We start from the raw sequence: 24,849 nt of genomic DNA, 5'->3' as shown, positions 1-24,849 counted from the left end.
TTTGACAAATCTAAAAAAGATTGAAAGTTGTGATGTATAGGTGATATCGGTAGTTTCATTAATTTCCCATGCAAAAAAAGGAACACTTTCAGTCTCCTTGCTTATATTTTCCTTGATAATATATGGCACACTGTCTATAATAAATTCATTTTGGATGGTTTTTGAGGTGCCCGAAAAAACGCTACCGTTTAAAAAAGTATCAAATTGTGAATCATATTTGCCCCTTAACACGAGGTAAATTTTATAGAGCCGGTTAACCAATCGCATTTATCGTACCAACTTATATTAAATTCTCGATTTTGTCGATTATCTGACGATTTAATTAAAATCAAATTTGGTTGAGGCCTTCCCAGAGTTTTAATAATGTAAAATTTATCATCATAAGATAAAGACTTAAAATTATTTGTCAGCAACCAATCGAATATATCGTCAGATTTTTTAATTTCGTCCAACGTATCGATAAAAAGTGAAAATTGATCGTCCGGCCTTGCGGTTCGAATTACCGGTTCACACAGCGGTCGAATGAGTCAGTGGAGCAAACCACCACCCACGTCAATCCACCAGGCTACCGTCTTCCACTTTTATGTCTTGAAATTTTTCACAAATTCAAATTTTTATCCGTATTCGTATAATTAGCATGAGGAAAATAATCAAATCAAGTATAATTTCAGTAACGCTCTATTGTTTCCTTCAACTCTCAAACACGTGTGTTCCTAATTCGAGAAATACAGCGCTATTACTTTTGAACGTAACACAGTATCTTTTGATAGATTTCAATAAAATATTACTTTCAATGATGAGATAACTCAGAAAAATCATCGCAAAAAATCCTATGATGACCCTACTCTTCAAACTGATAAGGACAAACGGAATAACTCTTATCTCATCATATAAATTCTATGTCGCTTCGTTTCATTATTTCGAGATAAAACTACGTGGTGCAGATATCTCTATTTCTCAATGCCGTCTTCCTCATACGGATTAATAGATGTCTATCAAGATTCGTATTCGCAATTCGTAAAATAATTTCTGCAACCTTCAAATGTCAACGGTGACTTATTTCTATTGTTATTCATTACGGAACACGCGATTGCTAGAAACTAAAACATACTGTGTATGACTTATAACATTGCAAAGTCCAGAAGATTGTTCTCTTGTCTTTCTGTAGCGATTCTTCAAGAACTTCGGACTATTTTGTGTTTCGTTCAGTGTTTGTGTGCAGTAAATGAATAGTTTGTTGACAAAATTGGATCGTATCTATTCGAGGATGTTCAGATCCATGCGTGAGTATAACGATGTTATAGCTCTTTATCTGATTGAATTGGTCGCGAATTGGACACGCAATAATTACAGAATTTCTTCACATACAACAAATTTTTTTCGCGACTTCGTCTGCGTGAACTACAGGCTACAACTAACTCACCCGCTTGGATACCGATCCCGTGGTTATATCTGGATCAAAAATTCCTTCTGGTCAATGTAGCTTCCTAATAGTGTTCAGCAGTTTCACAGTTCATCGATTACGGTTGACTTGACCTGGATTCGTACGTGTAGATAAAATCATAAATTAGATTTTATTGGACTGATTTAAGATAGCTCCTTACGATAATTTTTTTTGTAACGACCAATCTCACCGGTGGTTCTGTAGTTCTCCAGATGAGTTTATTTTCTCAAAGGAATGATTTATTCATGGGAACATCAACGACTGAAGTTCAATGGCTTATGGCTTTACTAAAAACAATATTTTGGAGGTTCCCTCTTTAATAGGCATATTCAACTTAATTCTATCAACTTGTGCCTTCCCTTAGCAGTGGAAAATGGCTCGAATTTGTCCGATATTAAAAAAGGCGACTCTAGCAATATCACAAACTACAGGGCAATTTAAATTTTATGTAACTTTTCTAAATTCTTCGAGATATGTGTGCAAAATGTTATGTACTCTCATATTTAAAAAGTTATTTCTCCTACTCAGCATGGTTTCGTAGAACAAAGATTATGTCTGACAAATCTTGCAAGTTTGAATCAATACCTCTTTACGTACCTGGACAAGCAAAAACAAGTCGATGTTGTTTATTCAGACTTTCAAAAAGCTTTCGATCAAATAGACCATCATGTTCCTCTCAGCAAATTGACAAAATTGGGACCCTGTAACCAACTGCTTACTCCAATTGAATCATATCTAGTTAACAGAAAACAATTCGTCGACTATGAATCTTTCAAATCGGCTCAGTACGTAGTTACATCTGGGGTACCACAAGGTTCTAGTCCTGGACCTCTTTCATTTTCACATTTTATTGATGACTTGGCAACCTCTTTTAATATTCCTAGACTACTATTTGCAGACGACCTGAAACTATACAGTGTGTAACAACGAAAACTTAACAGAGCCGTTTTTGAAAATAAAAAGTAAGATTTCTAAAAAAAGCTTGGACACGTCGATTTCTGATTGAAGGGGGACACCTTTCAAACTAATCAGATTTTTTGTAATACGCCCCCCCTCGGAGGGGTTCGTCCGACGACCCTTATTTAGATAGGGAAAGTAGGTCGAGTGGCACCTTGTTTTAAAGGTCTTTCGAATACCTTTACATCTCAGTTGAAAGAAAATTTTTGTAACGATTAGTTTTCGAAATAATTTGAAGATTTAAAGGTATTTTAATTGAGTTCAACTCTTTTTAAAATAGATCAAATTTTTTTAAGGTACAATTTACGTTCAGAACTTTCATAATAAAAATAAAATTTTGCATTTCGTGTGACAACCTGCTAATACGAGTCCATTTGATTTCGTAAAAAAGTAAGTATTATTTGTTTATTACGAGGAGATTTTTTCGGGGGATGGGGTTGGTTACCTCCCTTACATTTTTAAGCTTCTGATAAAAAATTGTATCATACTAAAAACTTACCTACACAACGAATACAACCTGCTGATTTCCTTGAATGCTGATGACACATAAAAGTTTAAAAAACTGTTTTAGGGTCAATTAATCCCAATAATTCTTTTTAAAGCACACACAAAAAAAGTAAAACCTAATAAGGGTAACTCACATAGGAAATTTACAGTAAATGTTCAAAATGTGCGCCATTTTGCTCCAAGCAACAATAAAGATTTTGTTCAAATTTTGATCTTACATCAATAATTCTACGACGAAATGTATCCAAATTGGCTGGCTGTGTAGCATAAACTCTAGACTTTAAATATCCCGGCAAAAAGTAGTCCAGTGGTGTTAAATCTGGTGATCGTACTGGCCATTCAATTGGACCTCTTCTGCCAATCCATTGTCCTTCAAAATGATTATTCAAAAAATTTCGAACCTGCTGGGCATAATGGGGTGGTGCACCGTCATGTTGAAAATGGATAAATTCATCTTGACATCTTGGATGCTGTTCAATTATTTCAGCTATACAAGGTTGTATTGCCTTTTCAAGAAGTTGTAAATAAGAATCGGTTAAATTTCCTTCAATGAAAAATGGATCTATAATATGATTGCCTAATATTCCGGCCCAGACATTCAACGTTTGGGGATGCTGGGTATGTATTTCTGCGTATTGTCTTGGGTTTTCATTTGACCAATAACGGCAATTGTGACGGTTCACGCAACGATTCAGATAAAATGAGCTTTCGTTCAAAAAACAGATGTTATAAAACAGCTCGGGATTTTGCATTAATCTCTCACTCATGCCCTCACAAAACTCCTGTCTTCGGTCAAAGTCATCCTAATTGAGTTCATGAACAAGTTTAATTTCATAGGGATGAAATTTGTGGTTTTTAAGGATTCTCCATGCGCTTATATGGCTTATTCCGGCCATTGCTGATAAACCTCTGGTACTTAACCTGGGATTGGCGATGACTTGACCAATCACTCCAATCGCATTATCGTCATTCACTACCCTTCTCTGAACATTTCTTTTCTTATTTAAATCCGAATCTGTCTCCCTGAATTTTGTGACCAAATCCAGAACGTGATTTCTGCTTTTACCAGGGTTTTGCTCGTTAAATAAAATTGATGTTCTATTAGCATTTTGGTCGTTGTCAAAAAATAAAGCAAATAACAAATAACAATACACGACCCGTTTAAACAAAACAATCGATGTACTAATGAAAACTGGAAGAAGAGGAGTGGGTATTGATTAAAAAAAAAAGATTTTATTTAACAAAAAACTGATAAGAACAACTGCTCGAATTTTTTTTTTATTTAGGCATACAAGTTACCGAGTGGTCTGTCTAATGTATTATTAACATGGCAATTTTAACTTCAAATTATCTCGAAATTTAATCGTTACAATAATTTTCTTTCAACAGAGTTGTAAAGGTATTCGAAAGACATTTAAAACACGGTGCCACTCGACCTACTTTCCCTATCTAAATAAGGGTCGTCGGATGCACCCCTTCGGGGGGGTGCGTACTACAAAAAATCTGATTAGTCTGAAAGGTGTCCCCTTTAATTATAAATCGACGTGTCCGAGATTTTTTTAAAAATCTTACTTTTTATATTAAAAAACGGCTCTGTTGAGTTTTCATTGTTACACACTCTATATTGAAGAAAAGAATGTTGTCTCTGAGCTCCTACTGAAAGGAAATTATTATTTTTTCAAAACTTCGATTCAAAAAATGAAGTTGGAGTCTATCTCCTTTTCCATTCTCAGAACACTTGCCCTTTAACTCTGACTACTTTTTCCTAACTAGAGACTTAGGACCTTTATTCAAAGTGCGAAGGAGAAACGCTTCAAAAGAGGAAAAAAATGTGGTAGAATTTGCCTTGAATATTAAACCTCAAAGTATCCACTATATAACAATAACATTGGCAAAAATTAAGGAGATTATCACCAATGACTTTCTTTCAAATCCTTTAAAGTTTGGTGAAGAATGTATTGATAACCTTAAGGAACGGGATGATCTAAATTCAGATATAATATTAGGAATTATTGACTAGGCTATGAGTATAGCCAGTCTTCAAGTATGCTCACTGACTATATGTGACAAGTTTTCTTTCCTTATAGGAGGAATTTGGCAAATTTCGGATATGCGGTTGGTTACCTCGTTCACAGGCAGATGGGGCGATGACAAACCTGTTGTTTGTTGTCGTCTTCAGCCTAGTTCGAGAAACGATACTCTGAAGGAATTCGATTTTCAATTATCGGAAGTCAACGACTTCTGTTGATGATAGACACACTCTTTGGCCACTGACACATTCTTTGTCGATTTATTCCTGGTAGTGAATTTGATAATAAAACGTCAATTAGATGTAATAGGAAAATTGAGAAACTTACAGGCACAAGACCAATTATAACAGATCAGTGTGTAAAGTGAGTGGAAATGAAGCATATTCTTGAGGTGAATATAATGTAAATAAATATGTCTTCTTCGTCGACCTAATCAAAGGTTGAAGTAACGCCCTAACTAAATACATTTTCTTCAGATTCTGGGGACTTCCTGTTTATAGCACCAGATTCTTGATAACACTATCTATTCCTCAATAAACAAAGAGTGAATTTTTATTTGCTTTCTGATTGTTACGGATCATTTCATCTGATTTATTGACTTTCATTGTTGGAACTGATAACGCTACGACAAATATAGCACGTACCTGTATTGTATCATTTTGGAAACATCTATTTTACTGGGCATCTAATCGTACTGGTTACTTTCAGTTTAAGACATTTCATAGGTGATATTACTCACCTTTGACTCCATTTGCTGTTCTCTCCAGCATATATAAAGGGTGTAACTAAATGAGTGTAAAATATTTAAGAAGGTGATTCCTCATCGAAAAAAAAATAGGTTCTTTCATTCATATTAATTCAATTTCGAAAATTCACAAACTGACAGCGTCATACCAATTCAATTGTCACTATCGCTAATAGCGACCTACTAGATAGATTAGTTTCGTATTTTCGCATTTATGACGATGTACCTCTGTAGTTGTTCCTAAAATAATTTTTTGCTGCGAACTGGTTTATTTTGAGCAAAAAACCCAACAGACATTTTTTCTTTAGAATGAAACAGGCTATCGGAAATAAATGTTTAAATGGTAAACAAATAATAAGACAGAAAGTTACATTGGAAATAAATTTTAGGGGTTGCGTTTTCCACCTTTTACAACCATGGGGTAAACCAAATAAATTACTGGCTAAGTGTCTTTCTGGTAGTACAAAACGTCAGGTTAATTTCAATATTGTAACATTTTCAGTGCTTGTGAAAAAATTTGTTATACAAATTTTATGTGCCCCCTTTAAGGGGCTGTATCTTAACAAATGCTCCAATGAAATTTCTTTATATGAAAGAACCTATTTTTTTTTCGATGAGGAATCAACTCCTTAAATGTTTCACACTTATTCAGACAACCAAATGACTCACAAATCATGTCTATACCATACAATTGTATTTTTCCAAAAACTCATTTGAAAAATTAGGAAACCTCTATTCGTGTAAGAGGGGGAACAGGTAGGAGACGGCTATTTACGTACAGAAGTCGTTGTAGGTAAACTTTCAGCATCATCAAGAAGCCATTGCAATTTCGAGGGAAAATCTGCAAAATCTGCGTCCTTGAAATTACTAATCCCCCTAAAAACACATATTTAGGGTTCAAAAATAAGTACCCACATCGTTATCTAGTTTGTTGACAATTAATTGTATTAACTGAACCACTATCTCTGAACTGTGACAGCTATTATCCGTTTTTATGGCCGTGATCTGCAGGTCTGTATCTGTAGAGTAGGGAGGGTGAGTGTAAGCCCACAGCACTCAGGCCACATGTGACCCATTGTACATCCTCCCGAGGAGTTGTCCTCCTAGGTCATCGTCCATCCTGTCCTTGTCAGGTGGACAGGTCACTGGGAGACATCTCCTTTATATCGGCAGGTGTAGACCAAGATTCGCCGAACACACTCTCTTATCGATAATAACTCCGGGCACTCGCATAGGACATGCCAGAACGATGTGGGACTAATTGGTCGGAATGCTTTTGGTAAGGTGTAGTCCATCCTACCTGGTTTGGGTATGAATACTACTCGTACTTCTCTCTACTCACTGGGAATATACCTCAGAGATAGAGAAGCTCTGAATATTCCAACCAGGTGACCGTGATCTGCAGGTATTTATGCCTAAGGATGGCAGCATGAAGGTCCTTAGACATCAGTGCCGCTCTCCACGGTGACGACATGCCTGGTTGGGGTGAGTGGATGAGAAAATTGTTCATCCGTCAACGGGGGACATGAGGGCCTCATTCGACAGAGTGTCGGGGCCTTCTGTATCGGGAGGGGTCGCCTACAGTATAGTCTATAGCTTTCCTAACTAACAGAACTACGATGCTCGTATTTGACCCTGGTTTTATCTCTTAATTGGATTATCTGTCCTTGTTTGTGTACCACGTCGTGTTCCTCCAAGATTCTCCCAATCCGGTCTGTAACATTTTCAACGTGGGAAGGAAAGCTTTCCCTTGAACAGCCTGGCTGGGGTTACTTTGGTTTTCTCACTCCTGGGTCGAATGGCTCGCTCGAATTCTTCTTCGCTGTACCCATTATCTTTGAACACATTTTTCAGGTGAATTCCTCACCAAGACTCTTAGGTTCTCACATACGTCGTACTCTTTCAACCATCGTTTTATTTACCCTCCTCTTCTGATGTGGCTGGAGGTTAGAGGTTTTCTTCAGGTACCTGTCTGGTTGTGTTGGTTTCCTGTACACTCTGTAGCCCAATGTACCATCTTCAAGTCTGTTCACAAGAACAGACTTGAAGAGTTCTTTGGTTTTCTCGTTCTATTGTGAATTGTGTTTTTGGATCGAGAGAGCTTAGATGTGATAGAAAATTGTTCAGTGTCTCTTTACCATTTTGCCATACCACGAACGTGGTATGGCAAAAATAACCAACATAACGTAGCCAATGATATGGTTGGTTTCACGTTTGCTTATTCTTAGGCCAGTTATTCAAAATTTTCTATGAAAAAGGCCATTGCCGGACCTAAAGGACTGCTGATTGCGGTACCATCTGTTTGTTCGTGGAAAACACAATACCACTGTTTTTCAAATGTTCCACATACCTCCTGATTTTTCCTGTTATAGAAGTATGTAGACTGTCTGGAATGTTCCAGAATAAATTTGAGACCAATCCAGTACAGTTTTGTGAGACAATATTAATTTTGGAAGAGGTAAGGTAATAATTTTGGTATTACTGTTATCGGGAACCATCCTGAGAACATGGGAAGTGCTGTAGATTGTGGATTTTCAGAAATCTAAAAAAATATGGCAATGGCATAAGTTGTTATGCCATTGCCATATTTTATATATATATATATATATATATATATATATATATATATATATATATATATATATATATATATAAATTATTATTGAGTGAATAATTCATTAAGTGTATTATTCATATAATCCTGTGTTGACTTTAAAAAAATCTGTTTAAAATCTGTTTTTCCGTTAATCAGCTGCCGCCCCCATACGAACGACAACTCCCAGAAGTTGAGAAACTTGTGCGAGCTAAGGACTAACGAGGTCTTACCTTTTAACGTGTGATTCCTAACACGGTTGCAGAATCATTCCAGCTTCAACCCGATGAATTCTCTCGAGAAAAATATCTGATCGAGGCGGGAATCGAACCCACGACTTTTCGATCGTGAGTCGGACGCACTACCACCGCGGCCAATTCCACACAGTGAAAATAGTTATTTAAAAGAAATGTTTTAACTCTTCTCTTGAATGATTGAGTATTGAGCTGAGTGAGGTCAGCTGGTGAATGGTTGTAAAACTTGAGGTCCAGTGAATTTCGTATAGGCATTTCTAGTTTATTCAGCGGTTGTCTAAGTTCATCTGCATTTCTATTGGAATAATTATGATAGTTTGATTGGGTGGAGAATATACTTTTCTTTTTATGGATCTCTGACAAAGTGTTTAAAATAAATATACAAGGCAAAGGCAGAATTTTGTGAAAGATGAAGAGAGGTTGGCATGGTTCGTGAATGAAGCTCCAGCTATTATTCTAAGTGCTCTTTTCTGCATACGGAAAATCTTTTGAGCATGAGAGGATTTTCCCCATAAAAGAGTTCCATACATTAAATGGGAGTGAAATAGTGAGTAATACGGAGTTAGTAATGTATTGGTACTTATAAATCTTCTCAGCTGGCGAAGAAGGTAGAGCTGAGTTGACAATTTTTTGTACAGAAAGTCAATATGATTTTCCCATTTGAGAGAGTCGTCAATAATTACATCTAATAATTTTTCGTGCTGCTGTGTGGTTACCCTATTATTTGAAGATATACTTGTTTGTTGAGTTTTGTCCGTATTTAATTTCAAATTATTGAAAGTTAACCAGTTTACAGCCTTTTCTTCAATTTCATTGGTCTTGTCGGGTAATTCACTTATGTCAGAGTTAGAGTGAATCATTGTTGTATCATCTGCAAAACAGATGACTGTGCTAGGTAGTAGGCTTTGAAAAATATCATTCACATATATTAAAAAAAGTATAGGTCCAAGGATTGACCCCTGAGGAATGCCATGGGATGTACCTGAGTATAAAACTTACTTATTTGACGTGCAATGTGAGGGTATCAATCACACACCATAATCATAAATTCTCGAAGAATTATCGAATGTCAGTGGCAATTGTAGACCCGATGGCTTATGAATTACATGGATATCTACATTGTGTGATAAAAAAGCTTTTAGTGTATCGCCAATCCATTTATACACTAAAAATGTTTCGATAATGATTTTATTTATGGATCGAATATCAAATTAACGGGTCATTATCATTGTTGTTCATTTGCTTTTGTTTGAGAAGTCTCTTTCGCAATTCAGCATACTAGGCGGTTATCGTATGGTGGACGCTTACGAAACATTCTTCTTTTGGTACAAGAGATAGAAGCAAAAATCACCCGGTCTTTCCTTTGCACAAACTTTCATTTAACTTGTAATGTGAAACCATCGTTCTACGTGTGAGTTGCCCTTAGATTGAATGTTTACTAATATTCACTGCGGAAATAATATGCTGATTTCACTCAAGATATTTTCGCCGATAACACTCCAAAAATAACAAGAATAATTCTCAATGTTTATCAACAAGTCCTTCGTTTATCAATGCAACGTCGCCTCATTGTGATGACTTTTACACTTTTCATCAAGCAATCAACCATAACAAAAATTATTTTTTAACAACAAAATACTTGATTCACGAATATCAAAGATAACAAGGCTTCCCAAGTCGGTCTGCACTGCTAGGTAAATAGATGAAATCAGATCCCAAAAACGAACATTCGTGATTCAACACCAAGACAGTGCTTTGATTGTAGATAGATTGTGTTTCCTTGATCTCACACATGACATCGTCGCTAGAGGAGATGACTACCTGCATGTACACTGGCCACTCAAACAGAGTCACAGTTACGACCAGACCCCGGGGGGTCCGAGGGGCTGGTCAGGCCCTCCAGCAACACCCCGGCGTTGATACGGTCGTGTGTAGCCGGCACAAATTTCAGAGATACCTCAATCACACACATCTGGCCCACCGAGCTTTCTCCCACAACCGAACCTGGGGTCTTCCCCTTACTCACCACATGCCCTTGGCCAGAGTAAGGTCAAGTACTTCAATTAGGTTCGTCCCGGGAGCGGCCAGACTAACCATGCCACAGAGAGTGCTCTGGTGCCACACCTGCTCATGCTGACCATACCGTACCGTGTGTGGCCTCTGTCCCTGGAAATGGCAGGTCGAGAACCTGAGCTCGGATACCAGTAGTCCCGGGTCTGATACTTCAACTAATACTAGATTTCTGGAAAATCCATTCTGTTGAAAATTCTTCTTGATGTGTCGAGACTTCGTGTTTAAGAGACGGAGTTTCCTCCTGTGATGGTTGAATTCATTAGTGAGTAGGTATTGTTGATCATCTTCGCTATCACGTCTAGAAACGGTAGAGTATCTTGGCATTTACCTTCCATTTTTGATATTTTCAATGATCCTGAAAAATGTGGCGTCTCATGTCACATGGCGGGTTGCCACGAATGCTTCGTTTTTGGGCCCTGGGTCTAAATAAATGCCTTGCAGTGAAAACTATTGTGGAAGACAGAGGATGCATCTCATCGATCGATGTCGCAGCTTGGATTTGTAAAGGACCGCCTTGGAGATCCTCGTTCATTTTTGATGATTGTGGATCGAGTCTTTCGTAGTTCTCAAAGAGGGCGCCACGGTTGGCCATGTCACCCAGTAGGGATATACCAACGCACCCAGCTGCAGTATTTTCCTTTAAGTTAAACTGTTCGTGCATCTTGTTGAGGGCGAATTTGTGATATCAACTGACTAGATAACAATCTCTCGCCTGCTATCGCCACTTCAAACAGATCACAATTCGTTGGGAATATGTAATTGCATCTACAGTTCAGAAGGTCGCAGTAGAGATCCAGTTTCCAACGCTATCATCACTTTATAGATATAATAAGTTATTATACATTTTTTCTAGTCGAAGTTATGCAATATTATATGCGTGAGAGTCGTTTCCAAACGCGAGATAAAAACTGAACGGTGTAACGATAATGTGGCATGGAAAGTTCCATGGTGAGAGTGTGAGATAACTTTTCACTTATCATTCTGAATTCTTTCACACCAGAATATATTTAATCTTATATGCTTTTTTTTTGAAAATGTTTTCAGATTTGCGTTGTGAAATATTTTGTTCTAGATTATTATAGTTTTTTTAACATTTTCATTGATGATATCGTTTGTAAACAATGTGTCAATTTCAATAGGGATAACAACTCACATTGTAGCAAGTCAAGCGAAATAAATGACAATGAGAGAACCATAATACTTCTATAATACATATAAATTAATATGCATATAATTGGCCGATGAGGTTGCTACAATATAGAGAGCTTTTGTCTTAGCAGTCTCAGCATTTCCGAGACATCATTAGTGGAATCAGCTGGGAAATCAGATTGTTTATCTCTTAAATTTTCAGTTTTCATCCTATCTGTATGCTAAGTATGTATTAGAATAACTGTTTGCTTTTCCAGTTTTACTTCAACTTTGAAGTGAACAGTTTTAGATGTTTTTTACTCCACACATACCTGAATTCCACTTCTGCACTACTCTTTGTAACTTGACGAATTTTCTAGTCTGAATTCATCCACTGTTATTCATTTTATTATTAAAAACTGTATAGGAGGTAGATTCAAAAATACTTTGAAAGCTGCTGTTGATGTGATTTTGTTACTCCCTTTGACAACAAGTTTTGTACCCTGCCTATTTTCCTTCGTTTTTGCCACCGAATTACATATCATGTTTTTCATTACCATTGAGTAAAGCCTATAATAAATAACAGGTTTTCGTCCCCAAATTTTTTCAAATATGAGTCTTGCCAGCATCAGAGCTATCTCCGCCTTTTTTATCTCATCTCAGATATTAATCAGACAGTTGTATTTCGTTACCTCGTAGGTGCAGAGGTCCTAGTCCCTCTAACTTGGTCTCTTGATGAATGTTTTTATGGATGATTTGAGTAGGCTAATATGAAGATCTTCTTGTTTTATCACCCAGGGTCTCCTGCATGAATCTCCTCACTGTATTTTTCTCACCCTGGACTAAAATGACTCCATTGTCAGAACCATATATCCATCATGGTCCAAAAGACGTAGTAACTCATCCATTTCAAAATTCCGTAACAGATCTACTGTCTCTACCATGATGGTTTTGCAAACCAATCTTTTTTCAGGTACCTGCAGCTGATATCGTTGATCCCTCTTCTCCTCGACGCCTGGATAAATCCTAAAGACAAATTATCGAATGCTTCTTCCGTGACCCGACATGGAGCTGTTCGATTTTCCAAGGTTTCGGAGTCCGGTAACCCTGCGCAGTTGAATGATAGAGGTGTATCCCAAAGCCAAACTGACTTTGAGGATAAGACACATGTTTTGAAGAAGAAATTTCTGTGGTATTGAATTAATAGTTGGTAATCCTCTCGTACTTGAAGTCGACAGATGCGATTTTGCCTTGTCCTGATTGGTGAAGGTTCTACCGGTGAGAAAGTTAAAGAAGTGCTTGGAAATATGTTAGTCTGTTGGCGGAGGGTCTGGGTGGTGGGTATGGTGGGTGTTGACTCTGATGGTGTGGCCCGTTTGCAGATACTTATATAGCCGCTGACCACCAATACAGTACCCAGTCGCCTTTCGCCTGGGTGGCTTATCGGCGTCCAACCACCCCTGAACGTGTCCTGTTGTTATAGAGCATACAGTTTTCGTCACCCGTGACGAATTGATCCAGAAAAAGGATATTTCTGGTTGTGCAGAAGTAAATAAGAAATAACTTCGAAATGTGACCTACTTTTCGAATTTTTTCATCTTTTTTTCCAATACGTTTTTAATCAACAAAAACCGCATGGGAGCTGATGCTTAGTTCTTCCGCCGTCCCTCCCACCGTGTATGATGGGTCAGTTTCCATCAGTGTCGTACTGGTCCTAGATTGCTGAAGATCGACCACTTAGAGATCCACCTTCGAGACTAAAATCTCCGGAACGAAATTTCGCAAACCAACGTTCATCAACACTATCATTGCCAAATCTCTTGTTAATTTTTCGGGCTGTTTCGGCTACTCCTTGGTTCAATTTGAAATCGTAGAGGAAGATTGGCCAAAAGTCGTTTTAAACTGAAAAGGGTTAAAATTTGGAAATAAATGAACAGCCTCAATGTATAGAGTACAAAATTCTTTATCGATCAGTTTATACCATGACAGAGTGGAATGAATATTTTTGAGATATGGAGCTACAAAAACATGACATTTAAACGGACAATTTGTTTTTTCATCACTATATCGTGAGCAATATAGAAAAAAACTTGATGATCTGTGATGGTTGAATTCATTAGTGAGTAGGTATTGTTGATCATCTTCGCTATTACGTCCAGAAACGGCAAATTATCTTGGCATTTATTTTGTTGAAAACTCTGATAATGAAAAAAAGTACTTGGCAAATTATTAATCATGAGTTGAGTAGAAACCCTAGACAAAATCAAACTTGTGATATAAACAGGGATATTTTAATGAAGTCTTCATTAACATAGCAGAAAATGTTATTTCACAACTACACTTCGAATGATTTACTTAATGGTGGAAAATCATCATGTTCTTCATTCTTACTTGAACCTGTAACACCATCAGAAATAATTGATGCAGTGATATCCTTGAAAAATTATTCTTGCTTAGATATTTACGGTATGAACAGTGCAATGATCAAGGGTATAATTGAAGCAATTATAGATCTTCTGACATTTTTATTCAACTCGTGTATACAAAAAGGGTGTTTTCCAGACATGTTTGAATATACAAAGGTATTGCCTCTTTTTAAAAAAAGAGACAGGTCTCTGGTTGGTAACTATAGACCAATATCAATCATTCCCGGTTTGGGAAAAATCTTTGAAATTATTTTGAAGAACAGGCTCATGAACTTTTTTATCAATAACAAATTATTTAGTGAAGATCAATACGGATTCAGAGCGGGTAGATCAACAACAGATGCAATTCGAAAAACTGTGAGTCTGGTTATTGACGGTATTGTGATATTAACCATGTGTGATCTCTCTAAAGCATTCGATTGCGTTTCGCACGATGTTCTGTTCAAAAAGTTGAAGTTTTATGGAGTGAGGGGGCTACCACTCAGTTCAGTTCAGTCGTACTTATGTAACAGAACCCAATCTGTGTGTGTGAATGGAAACATGTCTGACATTTAAACTATCAAGAATGGTGAACCGCAGGGATCCGTTCTGGGACCATTGCTATTCTTGATATATTTCAATGACTTCAGTCATTTTATGTCACCAGGTAAATGTTTCTTTTCGCAGATGACACAACTCTAATAACGTCCCAGAAAAACATAATTGAATTACCATGAATTACTGATGATACTCTTAGACAGCCGTCTCTGTGGTTCACAACAAATCAGTTGAAATTAAACGAAAGCAAGACCCAGAAGGTCTTGTTTACGACCTCAAATACTGAAACCACTGAAAATGGCGATAATACTGCCAAACTACTAGGACTCACTCTTGACCGTTTATCATGGTATGCACACATTGAACTGAGTAAGAAGCTGTGTAAGAGTGTATTTGCTTTTCGACAGCTAAATAAAGTATTATCTCTTGACGCCCCGAGAAGTTCATATTTTGCTTTGTACCACTCACATATGAATTATGGCATAGTTTTGTGGGGTAATTTCAAAAAAATGGATATACTACCACTACCATCGGTATTCATATAGGGTCGCCCAGGGTGATCCTGGTAAAACTGAATCCTTTGATTCCATCTCATCTTTTTAGGAATTGAGCATGGGTGTGACGTTTGGCTAATTCCGCAATTGTCGAAGTCATCAGGCCGTATGTGTCACTGGGTCCTAAAATTCTTAGTCCAGCCGCTTCCTTGGCTGAAGAGTTAGCAATGCGATTACCTTTTCTCCTGTCGTGCCCTTCAACCCACCTAAGGATAATGTTATTATCTACCGAGGCTTTGGCTAAATCTTGGTGGCAATCAGTGCAGATTGTTATGTTTTTGCCAGAAATTCCTTTCCTGATTATTTTTTTTGTGGCGATTGAGATACCAGCGAGTTCTGTTTGAACCACGCTGGTATTTTTTATCATTCCCCGCTTAATCCTTAGGCTTAGTAATCTGGAGTAACCTCCACATCCTGAGCCACATTTTGAGCCGTCTGAATATATGCGTATTGCATTTGTAGCATCTGACTCGGTGTTCTGCTTTATTTGTATTTTATAGATTATATTAAACACCAACCTGAATAGGCTCAGCCTCAATTGACCCATTTCTACTTCAAGATTACACCAGCCGTGCGCAATAGTTACGATCACGGGACTATTCTTCAATATCATATTTTCATTTTACCAACAGGGCTGTATAAATTATTTTCTTATGACGGAAATTTTTCACATTTCATGAATGTTATGAATGAAACGTTTTTATTCAAAGTTACTTTTACTGCGCCAAAACAAAAATACTGTTTTTCGACGCTCGTTTCGCCAACCAAGTTAGCATCATCAGGAGATGTGTATGAAGGAATGAGTCACATTGAAATCTATGATACAAATGGAACCGTCTATAATTTTCCATTTTCTTTCCCAATATATGAAAATTCTTTCAAACATATACAGATAGTATGTGGATTATGGCTTGGGAAACTGATTTTCTGACATGAACTTTTGTTTTCAGAGTGGTGCCGGTTTCCGCGAGGAAAGTGTACATGTACGCATGGGGTCGGTTATGCGCGTTTGCATGAAGCCATGGAAGAAGGATGGGCTGAAGTGCAACCCGAGGAGGAAGACGCTGCTGGCCCAAGCGGGGAAAGAGCGGTAAGTTGTTTTACTGGATTGAACTGCTCGTCTAAAATTTTCGAAACTTTTGGTGAAATTTCGCAAAGGCGCCTATTTTTAAAAAAAAGAGCCCTTCTCTTTTCCTTTGTTGAGTGTTTGTCTTGATCATCATTTCACATATTCAGTGTTCTTATAAATCTGTCTCACTACATTTCCATCATTACATTCAAGTCTTGGACAGTTGAGAAGTCAATACATTTCGGTTACTTTCAGGAGGAACTCCAATTTTTCAACGACAACGAAAGCTCTCAGTCTGTGGTCGTCGAGAGGAATCTCTGTGCTAGCGATCTGTGCCAACTTCTAGCAGTGAAAAATCGGGTTTCGAAAAGTGTACATTGGAGTATCATCGAATATTGGACTGATCTGGGATTGGGTGAGTGTTTCTACCAATATCATCCACACCTGAGTTTTTATTGGTATTATATGAGTGTTTTGTTTTTTCCCTTTACGTAATTCAGAACTTAGTTATGTGTAGCTGTGAATCAGATTGAACATTGGGAGTCGTACATTGAATTCTCTAATAATGACATCATTCACATTCACATCAGATGTGTAGGTAGGAAAAAATTGTGTTCTTGTTCAACAAGAAAAGCCACAAAGAGACGTAGCAGATGTGATAGGTGTTACACTTAATGTTGTTTCAAAAATGTACACAAGATGTGTAGAATTTGAAATTTTCGAGAACAAACCAAAATGAAGTCATCAAAGATTCAGGCCGGTCTTACATTGGAAGCGGAGTCGATTTGGCCACCAGAGCCGCGCTTACTAGACCAGACCACTCCAGAGTAGGTGCTCCTCATGGCAGCTAGTTTTCAGCCAGTATGACGTTTGATTACATTCTGGTTCACATAGGAGTAGACTTAGTATTCAATTAATATTCCTTTTTCTACCATTATGGCACAATTGAATATAATAACCAAGTTCAATATGCACCACCTCGATCAAAGCTTTCATGCAACTGAAAGTAAAAGCAAAGTTGTTTGATTTTTGCCAGACCATTCAGACCTGACTTCCCTCCCCGGAACGAGTACTGGCTCCAGTGTAGGAGGAAAGCCAGTGCGTCATGTGATTGTTTTCTTCAGATCCGACCAGACCCGCTCAGACCGTCTGATCGGGAGAAATTTCGCTTCTAATGTAGAACCAGCCCTACTGGAGCTGGGGAGCCAAGTGGCTAAGAGAAATTCAATAGTTTTCTATTCAAACTTTAATTTTTGAAAAGTATATGTGTGTTTCAATAAGGCATCCACTCTAGGGCCGAGAAGTTTTCGTAGCAAAGAAGACTCGAGTCCCAAGCAAGATGAGCGTCCTACTCGGAACCCAAGCGAGATAGACGTCCTCAAACTCTAAGCGAGATGGGCGTCCCATTCAAACTCCAAGCAAGATGGGCGTCTCACTCGAACTGCAAGCGAATTAGGCGGCCAATTTGAACTCCACTAGAGTTGGGCGTGTTACTCGATATCCAAGCGAGATGGGCGTCCTACTCGAGCTCCAAGCATCGTGGGAATTCTACCTAACCTCCAAGCAAAATGGGCGTTCTACTCAAACGCCAAGCGAAATGGGCATCCTACCCAAACTCCAAGCGAGATGGGCGTTCTTCTCAAACTCCAAACGAGATGAGTGTCTTTCTCAAACTCCAAACGAGATGAGTGTCCAACTCAAACTCCAAGCGAGATGGGCGTCCCACTCGAACTTCAAGTAGGATAGGCGGCCAAATCGAACTCCAATAGAGATGGGCGTCCTACTCGAGCTCCAAGTAACGTGGGCATTCTACCCAACCTCCAAGCAAAATGGGCGTTCTACTCAAACGTCAAGCGAAATGGGCATCCTACCCGAACTCCTAGCGAGATGGGCGTTCTTCACAAACTCCAAACGAGATGAGTGTCTTGCTCAAACTCCAAACGAGATGAGTGTTCTACTCAAACTCCAAGCGAGATGGGCGTCCCACTCGAACTTTAAGTAGGATAGGCGGCCAACTCGAACTCCAATAGAGATGGGCGTGTTACTCGATATCCAAACAAGATGGGCGTCCTACTCGAGCTCCAAGTAACGTGGGCATTCTACCCAACCTCCAAGCAAAATGGGCGTTCTACTCAAACGCCAAGCGAAATGGGCATCCTACTCGAACTCCTAGCGAGATGGGCGTTCTTCTCAAACTCCAAACGAGAAGAGTGTCTTGCTCAAACTCCAAACGAGATGAGTGTTCTACTCAAACTCCAAGCGAGATGGGCGTCCCACTCGAACTTCAAGTAGGATAGGCGGCCAAATCGAACTCCAATAGAGATGGGCGTCCTACTCGAGCTCCAAGTAACGTGGGCATTCTATCCAACCTCCAAGCAAAATGGGCGTTCTACTCAAACGCCAAGCGAAATGGGCATCCTACTCGAACTCCAAGCGAGATGAGTGTCCTATTCAAACTCCAAGCGAGATGAGTGTCTTGCTCAAACTCCAAACGAGATGAGTGTCCTACTCAAACTCCAAGCAAGATGGGCGTCCCATTCGAACTTCAAGTAGGATAGGTGGCCAACTCGAACTCCAATAGAGATGGGCGTGTTACTCGATATCCAAGCGAGATGGGCGTCCTACTCGAGCTCTAAGCAACGTGGGCATTCTACACAACCTTCAAGCAAAATGGGCGTTCTACTCAAACACCAAGCGAAATGGGCATCCTACTCGAACTCAAAGCGAGATGAGTGTCCTACTCAAACTCCAAGCGAGATGAGTGTCCTACTCAAATCCTAAGCAAGATGAACGTTCTACTCGAACTTCAAGCATGATGGGCATTCTACTCAACCTCCAAGCAAAAGGGGGGTCCTACTCAAACGTCAAGCGAAATGGGCATCCTACTAGAACTTCAAGCGAGATGAGCGTCTTACTCGAACTCCTAGCGATATGGGCGTTCTTCTCGAACTCTAAACGAGATGAGCGTTCCTACTCGAACTCCAAGCGAGATGAGCGTTCCTACTCGAACTCCAAGCGAGATGGGTTAAGAGGGATGGTGGATGGGGAGACAATTCAGATTCGCACCGTATGTGTAGATTTCTTCCTTATAGATACGCCAAGGAAAATAAGATAATATAATATTGCTCAGAATCGAACATATTTTTTATGTTATAAAATATAGAGCAGAATTTCCATAGGAAGATCAAAACTAGAATCTTACTGCGGAATATAATTATTTTTTTTTTCAATAACTCTGTCAGATATGATAGTTGCACAATGAATCGTCATTTGTTAGACTAAAGTTCACTAATGATGATATGAGGTCAAATGATACAATTGATTGGGTCATTACCATTAGAGATAACGTATTCTGAAACAATTAGCTTAGATTACTTAATCTCGTGAACCTATGACACGACAAAATTGAAAATAGAAATGAATATTGTGGCACTCATCAAATCAAACTTGACAAGTCTCTTACCAGAGCTGATTAGGTACGTCATTTGATGAGTGATCTTTCACATCAACATCGGTTCGAAACGTCACTTTCCTTTGTAGGTACAAAGGGACTTTATATAAGATATTCTCATGATAGAGACGGGCAGTATGCAGTTTTCCCCTGTTCTCCATATTTAGCCATCCAACTTCCTTGAGCTTGTTAGATAGTCTGTTTTTCCTCACCTCCCTCAAACGAGGACAGTTTGGAGGAGGTATAGGCTTGTTGAATGAGTTTGTTGGTGTGTTTTTCAAACCTCATATGAGAATCAGATAATACGCCTAATGATTTTTGACCCGAAAACTTTAGATTTTTCTGTATTAATGAAAAAGGAGTAAGAAGTTGCTAGTTCAATAAAGTGACTAATATCTAAGCATATGACGGCACTGTATATCAAAATGCATTTCCAGGAACAATTTTAATAATCGTCCAGTTATTACTGGAGTTTTTTCCCCAACACCAAATCGTTATTTTTAACACCTCGACACGTGTTTCGATCACCAAGTGACCATCTTCAAGAGGAAGAACTTGTCTAACTAATCTTAATGAACTGAAGTCTATGGAATTGTTTTGTTGCAAAATATGATGGGCGACTGCTGATTTTTCAGGTCTTTTTGTCTGTCCGTAATATTTTTCATCAATACTGTAAATTCCAGACTTTTCCGAATTCTCGACTTTGTCTTATGGACTTTCCAAAAGGCTCTGTAGTGTATGACTTGTTTTAAAAACCACCTTCATACCTAATTCCTTGAAAATATTTCCAAAGTTCCTAGTATATTGGTGGTATGGAACTGAGATGTATTTATCTTGGTTTTTGTCGTTTCTGGAAGTCGAGATTTCGTTTATTCTTAACCTAAACTTCTTCTTCCTTATTATGTCATCTATAATACCCCTCGAGAAACCGTTAGTGGCTAGCCAAATCCTAGCAAAATACTTTTCTTTGGTTTCAATTTCGAATCTGCTGCAGGTCTGTCAAGTAGGGGGACAAGGGGTTTCCTATGGCCTTTCCTTCCTGTTGTTCATAAAAGCAACCTTTTACACAAATCAGTAAGAGAAACGAATTCATCGATTTCGTTATTATTGAAATTATTTTTGTCTAGTAATTCCCTGAGGTTAGCAAGGTCTGTGGAGATGGGACGCTAGGAAATAAGGAACTAACATCAAAAGAAACCAAAATCTCACATTCTTGCAGAACGATGTTTTTTGTATGTTGTATGAACTCTAAAAAGTTTTTTACACTTAAACCTGGTTCCACAATAGACAAGCTTTCAGATACCCTGATGAGCCACTTTGCTATTCGGTAGGTAGGAACTCCAATAGCTGACACGTTAGGACGCATTGATTTTCCCGGTTTGTGGATTTTTGGGAGGCAATATAGTTTCGACACCGTAATAATATTATGAATAACGATGACTGACCAATACCAAATAGCATACTGTATAGCTTGTTGAAATGATATTATTAGATTTACTGACTATTGCATAAGGACACATTGTAAAAATGAATTTAGATAGGCAATATTGGAAATTAATTAAATTAATTTTATATAGCTTGAAAATTGTTTTTTTTATATATAGCCTTACATAACATATTGTAAAATTAATAGATGAGGCAAATTGTAAAATTGATTTGAAACACCAAATGTGTGGTATACCTGTATCTGTTTAAAGTCTGTTTAAAATCTGTTTTTTCGTTAATCAGCTGCGGCCCCCTTACGAACGACAACTCTTAGAAGTTGAGAAACTTGTGCGAGCTAAGGACTAACGAGGTCTTACCTTTTAACGTGTGACACGTTTGCAGAATCGTCCCAGCTTCAACCAGATAAATTCTCTCGAGAAAAATATCTGGTCGAGGCGGGAATCGAACCCACGGCCTTCCGATCGTGAGTCGGGCGCACTACCACCGCGGCCAATTCCACAACCACAATGGTATACCTGTATAGCATAAATAGGGTTAGCTTCGCAAATTTTTTAGTTTAATCTTCCTCTTGAAAATGATCACTTGGAGATCGAAACACGTGTCGAGGTGTTAAAAATAACGATTTGGTGTTGGGGAGAAACCTCCAGTTATATTCATTACTACACCAAAAGTTCCAAACAGTGCATCATAAATTCCCCAGTTAGTGGATATGATTTACCATAATATTATTTCATTCATATCTAATAGTGTGTTGAACATATTCTCATATATTGATTTTCTTTCTCCTTACAATAATATTCTTGTGGCCTCAATGTCTTCTGCGTAGTAAATACATTAATCTAGACGATGAACCTGATGTGTCGCATTTCATTGTCGGGTTTCTTGTTAGTTTCAGACACAAACGGCAACACCGCACTGAATAATACGACGCGTAATTGTTTATCTTTCCAATCGAACTCTCAATGGAGGCGATACGATGACCTCTCCTCCTTAGAGTAGACCTTTTTTACTATATTCGTCGTACGTAAATAACCCTGTAGATAATTATCTCTTAACCGTTCTCGCTTGACGTACAACGACTTATCGTTACCCGAGTCACACAAGCGAGATCTCATCATTTTGTCATTTCGCCGCCTTTCATGATATCGTTGTTGAATTCTGAGATATGTTAACGAATCAAATATTATTATGACCTTGTTCCGTTTTGATGATCAGTGTCAATGTTAGCGTTAGTCCAGTGAGCGATAATATATTCTTAAGGATAAATTAAATTTGATGTGTTTGGTGTTGTTGTTTTTTAAATATGTAATTTGGTAAATTTTCGTTTTGTGGACACCCGGCGATTTTGAAAAAAATTTTGACTGTACTTACGTATTTTGATGCGTAGATTACGAATCCGAAAGAAAAAAGCGGCGCTCTCCCTTATTTAAAAAGTTACGGCCCTTCAAAGTTCAGAAAAGGGCAACTTTTCAGCCTTCTTTTTCACCAAATAAACTATTTAAAAACACAAGCATTTATTCACTAGGTCACCTTTACATCTTATTCCTCCTTCTTTGACACTTTTCACTTCAATAATCAACATTTTTCTTATAAAAAAACTTAATTTAAAAACGAATGCTTCTCCTGGTGACACCCTTATATTTGTAGGTTAGATACTAGTGACATTTCAGAAAAAAGCGGTTGGTATTAGTCGTCACCTACTATTTTAAATTCGTAGAATTTTTAGTTTGACGTGAGAGAAAACGAACGAACGAAATTCATAATTTAGTGAAAGTAAGAAATAATTTAATTCTATATTTCATTCAATTAGGAGTGTTTGCAGCAACAATACGTTGTACTAATTGCAATGAAGAGTGCAAATTAAATTATGACACTTTATGGTATAGATGCAATAGAAAGCGGATTATAAAAATACCGAAGAAAAAAGCTCAGTACATTTGTTGTAATTTTAAGAAAAGTGCCAAAAACCAATTTACGAGCTAAAGAATGAAGGCAAAAAACATTTGAATTACTTTAGGAATATTGACTACATCATCATATCATCATATCATTAACCTTAAAAACGTAAAATACAGTGATAGTAACCAAAAAGCAGCTCCGTACATTTTTTAACATTTTTATAAGAAAAATTTTGATTATTGAAGTAAAAAGTGTTAAAGAAGGAGGAATAAGGTGTAAAGATGACCTAGTGAATAAATGCTTGTGTTTTTAAATAGTTTATTTGGTGAAAAAGAAGGCGGAAAAGTTGCCCTTTTCTGAACTTTGAAGGGCCGCAACTTTTTAAATAAGGGAGAGCGCCGCTTGTTTCATTCGGACTCGTAATCTACGCATCAAAATACGTAAGTACAGTCCAACATTTTTTCAAAATCGCCGGGTGTCCACGAAACGAAAATTTACCTGTAATTTTTTTAACTTGTTTCGAATCACATACCTTGTACCTTTACTCTCTTCTCAACGCGTCAAAGAATACACTTTGTGGTGTGAACAACAAAAAGTGCGCAAATTAACTCGCAACTGTATTTTGCAGACTTTTCAACCTGTCTTACAAGGAAGGGGTTTTTCTTCTTGTTAGAAGACTGCTTGCGTTCAGCCTATTCCCAAAAAGGGCAAGAAAAATCTTCCAAATAACTATAGACCGGTCGCTTTGCTGTCAGTGAAAACAAAAATCATGGAGAAAGCCGTAAACCTCCATATTCTTTAATATTTGGAATGCTTTAACATCTTGGGCGATCATCAATATGGCTTTCGGAAACAAAGATCAACAGGCGACCTTCTATCGTATGTCACCCATATTTGGAATAACGCAATCGAGAAACATGGAGGGTCAATAGTTGTTGCGCTTGATATTTCAAAGGCCTTGGCCGTGTGTAACATGAGGGTTTGCTGGCCAAACTTCAACGTTTTTTTATTGAATATAAACGACTTATTGGAAAAACGAAAAAATCCATTCTATTGATTTGCTGCGGATTTACATCTTCACCGGCAGCAAGAGGTTTTATATCTTGATGAGGATCTAGAAGTGATTTCGGTTTTCTCCAAGAAGCTGAATGTCGCCGAACCGGATATAATAATGAAAAGAGAAATGAATATTACTATGTTTTTTACCACTTTTAATTGTAACTTACGTTACTGCAGGGTCGTCCTATATGGACATTCTCAAACTAATACAATAAACTAACAATGATTCATTACATTCGCCAATATATACCATTCAGGTACTTGATTGAGTACCTAAATTTACAGTTCACAATGCGGATGTGCCAATTTAAAAACCGGAGAGTAAATTGAATCGATTTGATCATTTAACAGGTTGCACCCGCAATGTTTATGCTTGTAAATTTCCAAGGATTCTAAATAATTGAGTTTGCAATCTTCCTTGCATAGTGCAGAATTTCCGTATCGTTTAGATTCGGAAACTTGTGGTTGCATGCCTTTCATGTTCAGCATACCGTTTTTGGAAATTTCGTCCGCATTGTCCCACATAAACACTATTACACTCCGGACCCTTAAGCTTATAAACTCTAGATTTTTCCAACTTGTCGACCTTATCTTTGACATTGAAAAAGAAATGAGATAACCTCGCATGTGGTCTGAATGCTACTTCTACATGCCAAATCTATAGCCGCTTCTCCCAC

The 24,849-nt window shown here is 37.9% G+C and overlaps 1 protein-coding gene across 3 annotated transcripts in view; it reads left to right on the top strand.

The window, feature by feature from the left end:
* LOC111502769 (growth factor receptor-bound protein 14) overlaps window positions 1-24,849 on the top strand; it is a 339,060-nt gene that overhangs the window by 51,811 nt on the left and 262,400 nt on the right. The window contains exons 1-3 of one of the 3 annotated variants that reach the window (XM_074174852.1): window positions 1,035-1,283; window positions 16,199-16,338; window positions 16,573-16,732. In XM_074174852.1, the coding sequence (XP_074030953.1) occupies window positions 1,226-1,283; window positions 16,199-16,338; window positions 16,573-16,732 (358 nt within the window). In that variant the 5' untranslated portion in view covers window positions 1,035-1,225. Of the gene's footprint in view, window positions 1-1,034; window positions 1,284-16,198; window positions 16,339-16,572; window positions 16,733-24,849 lie in introns of those variants that run through there. The other 2 variants (XM_074174851.1, XM_074174853.1) reach the window with 2 other exon arrangements.

The sequence above is a fragment of the Leptinotarsa decemlineata genome, unplaced genomic scaffold (genome assembly GCF_025532065.1).
Source record: "Leptinotarsa decemlineata unplaced genomic scaffold, Ldec_3_MD MMD2_tig00000882_RagTag_RagTag, whole genome shotgun sequence".
NCBI lineage: Eukaryota > Metazoa > Arthropoda > Insecta > Coleoptera > Chrysomelidae > Leptinotarsa > Leptinotarsa decemlineata.
This window is presented reverse-complemented; position numbering and strand designations above follow the sequence as displayed.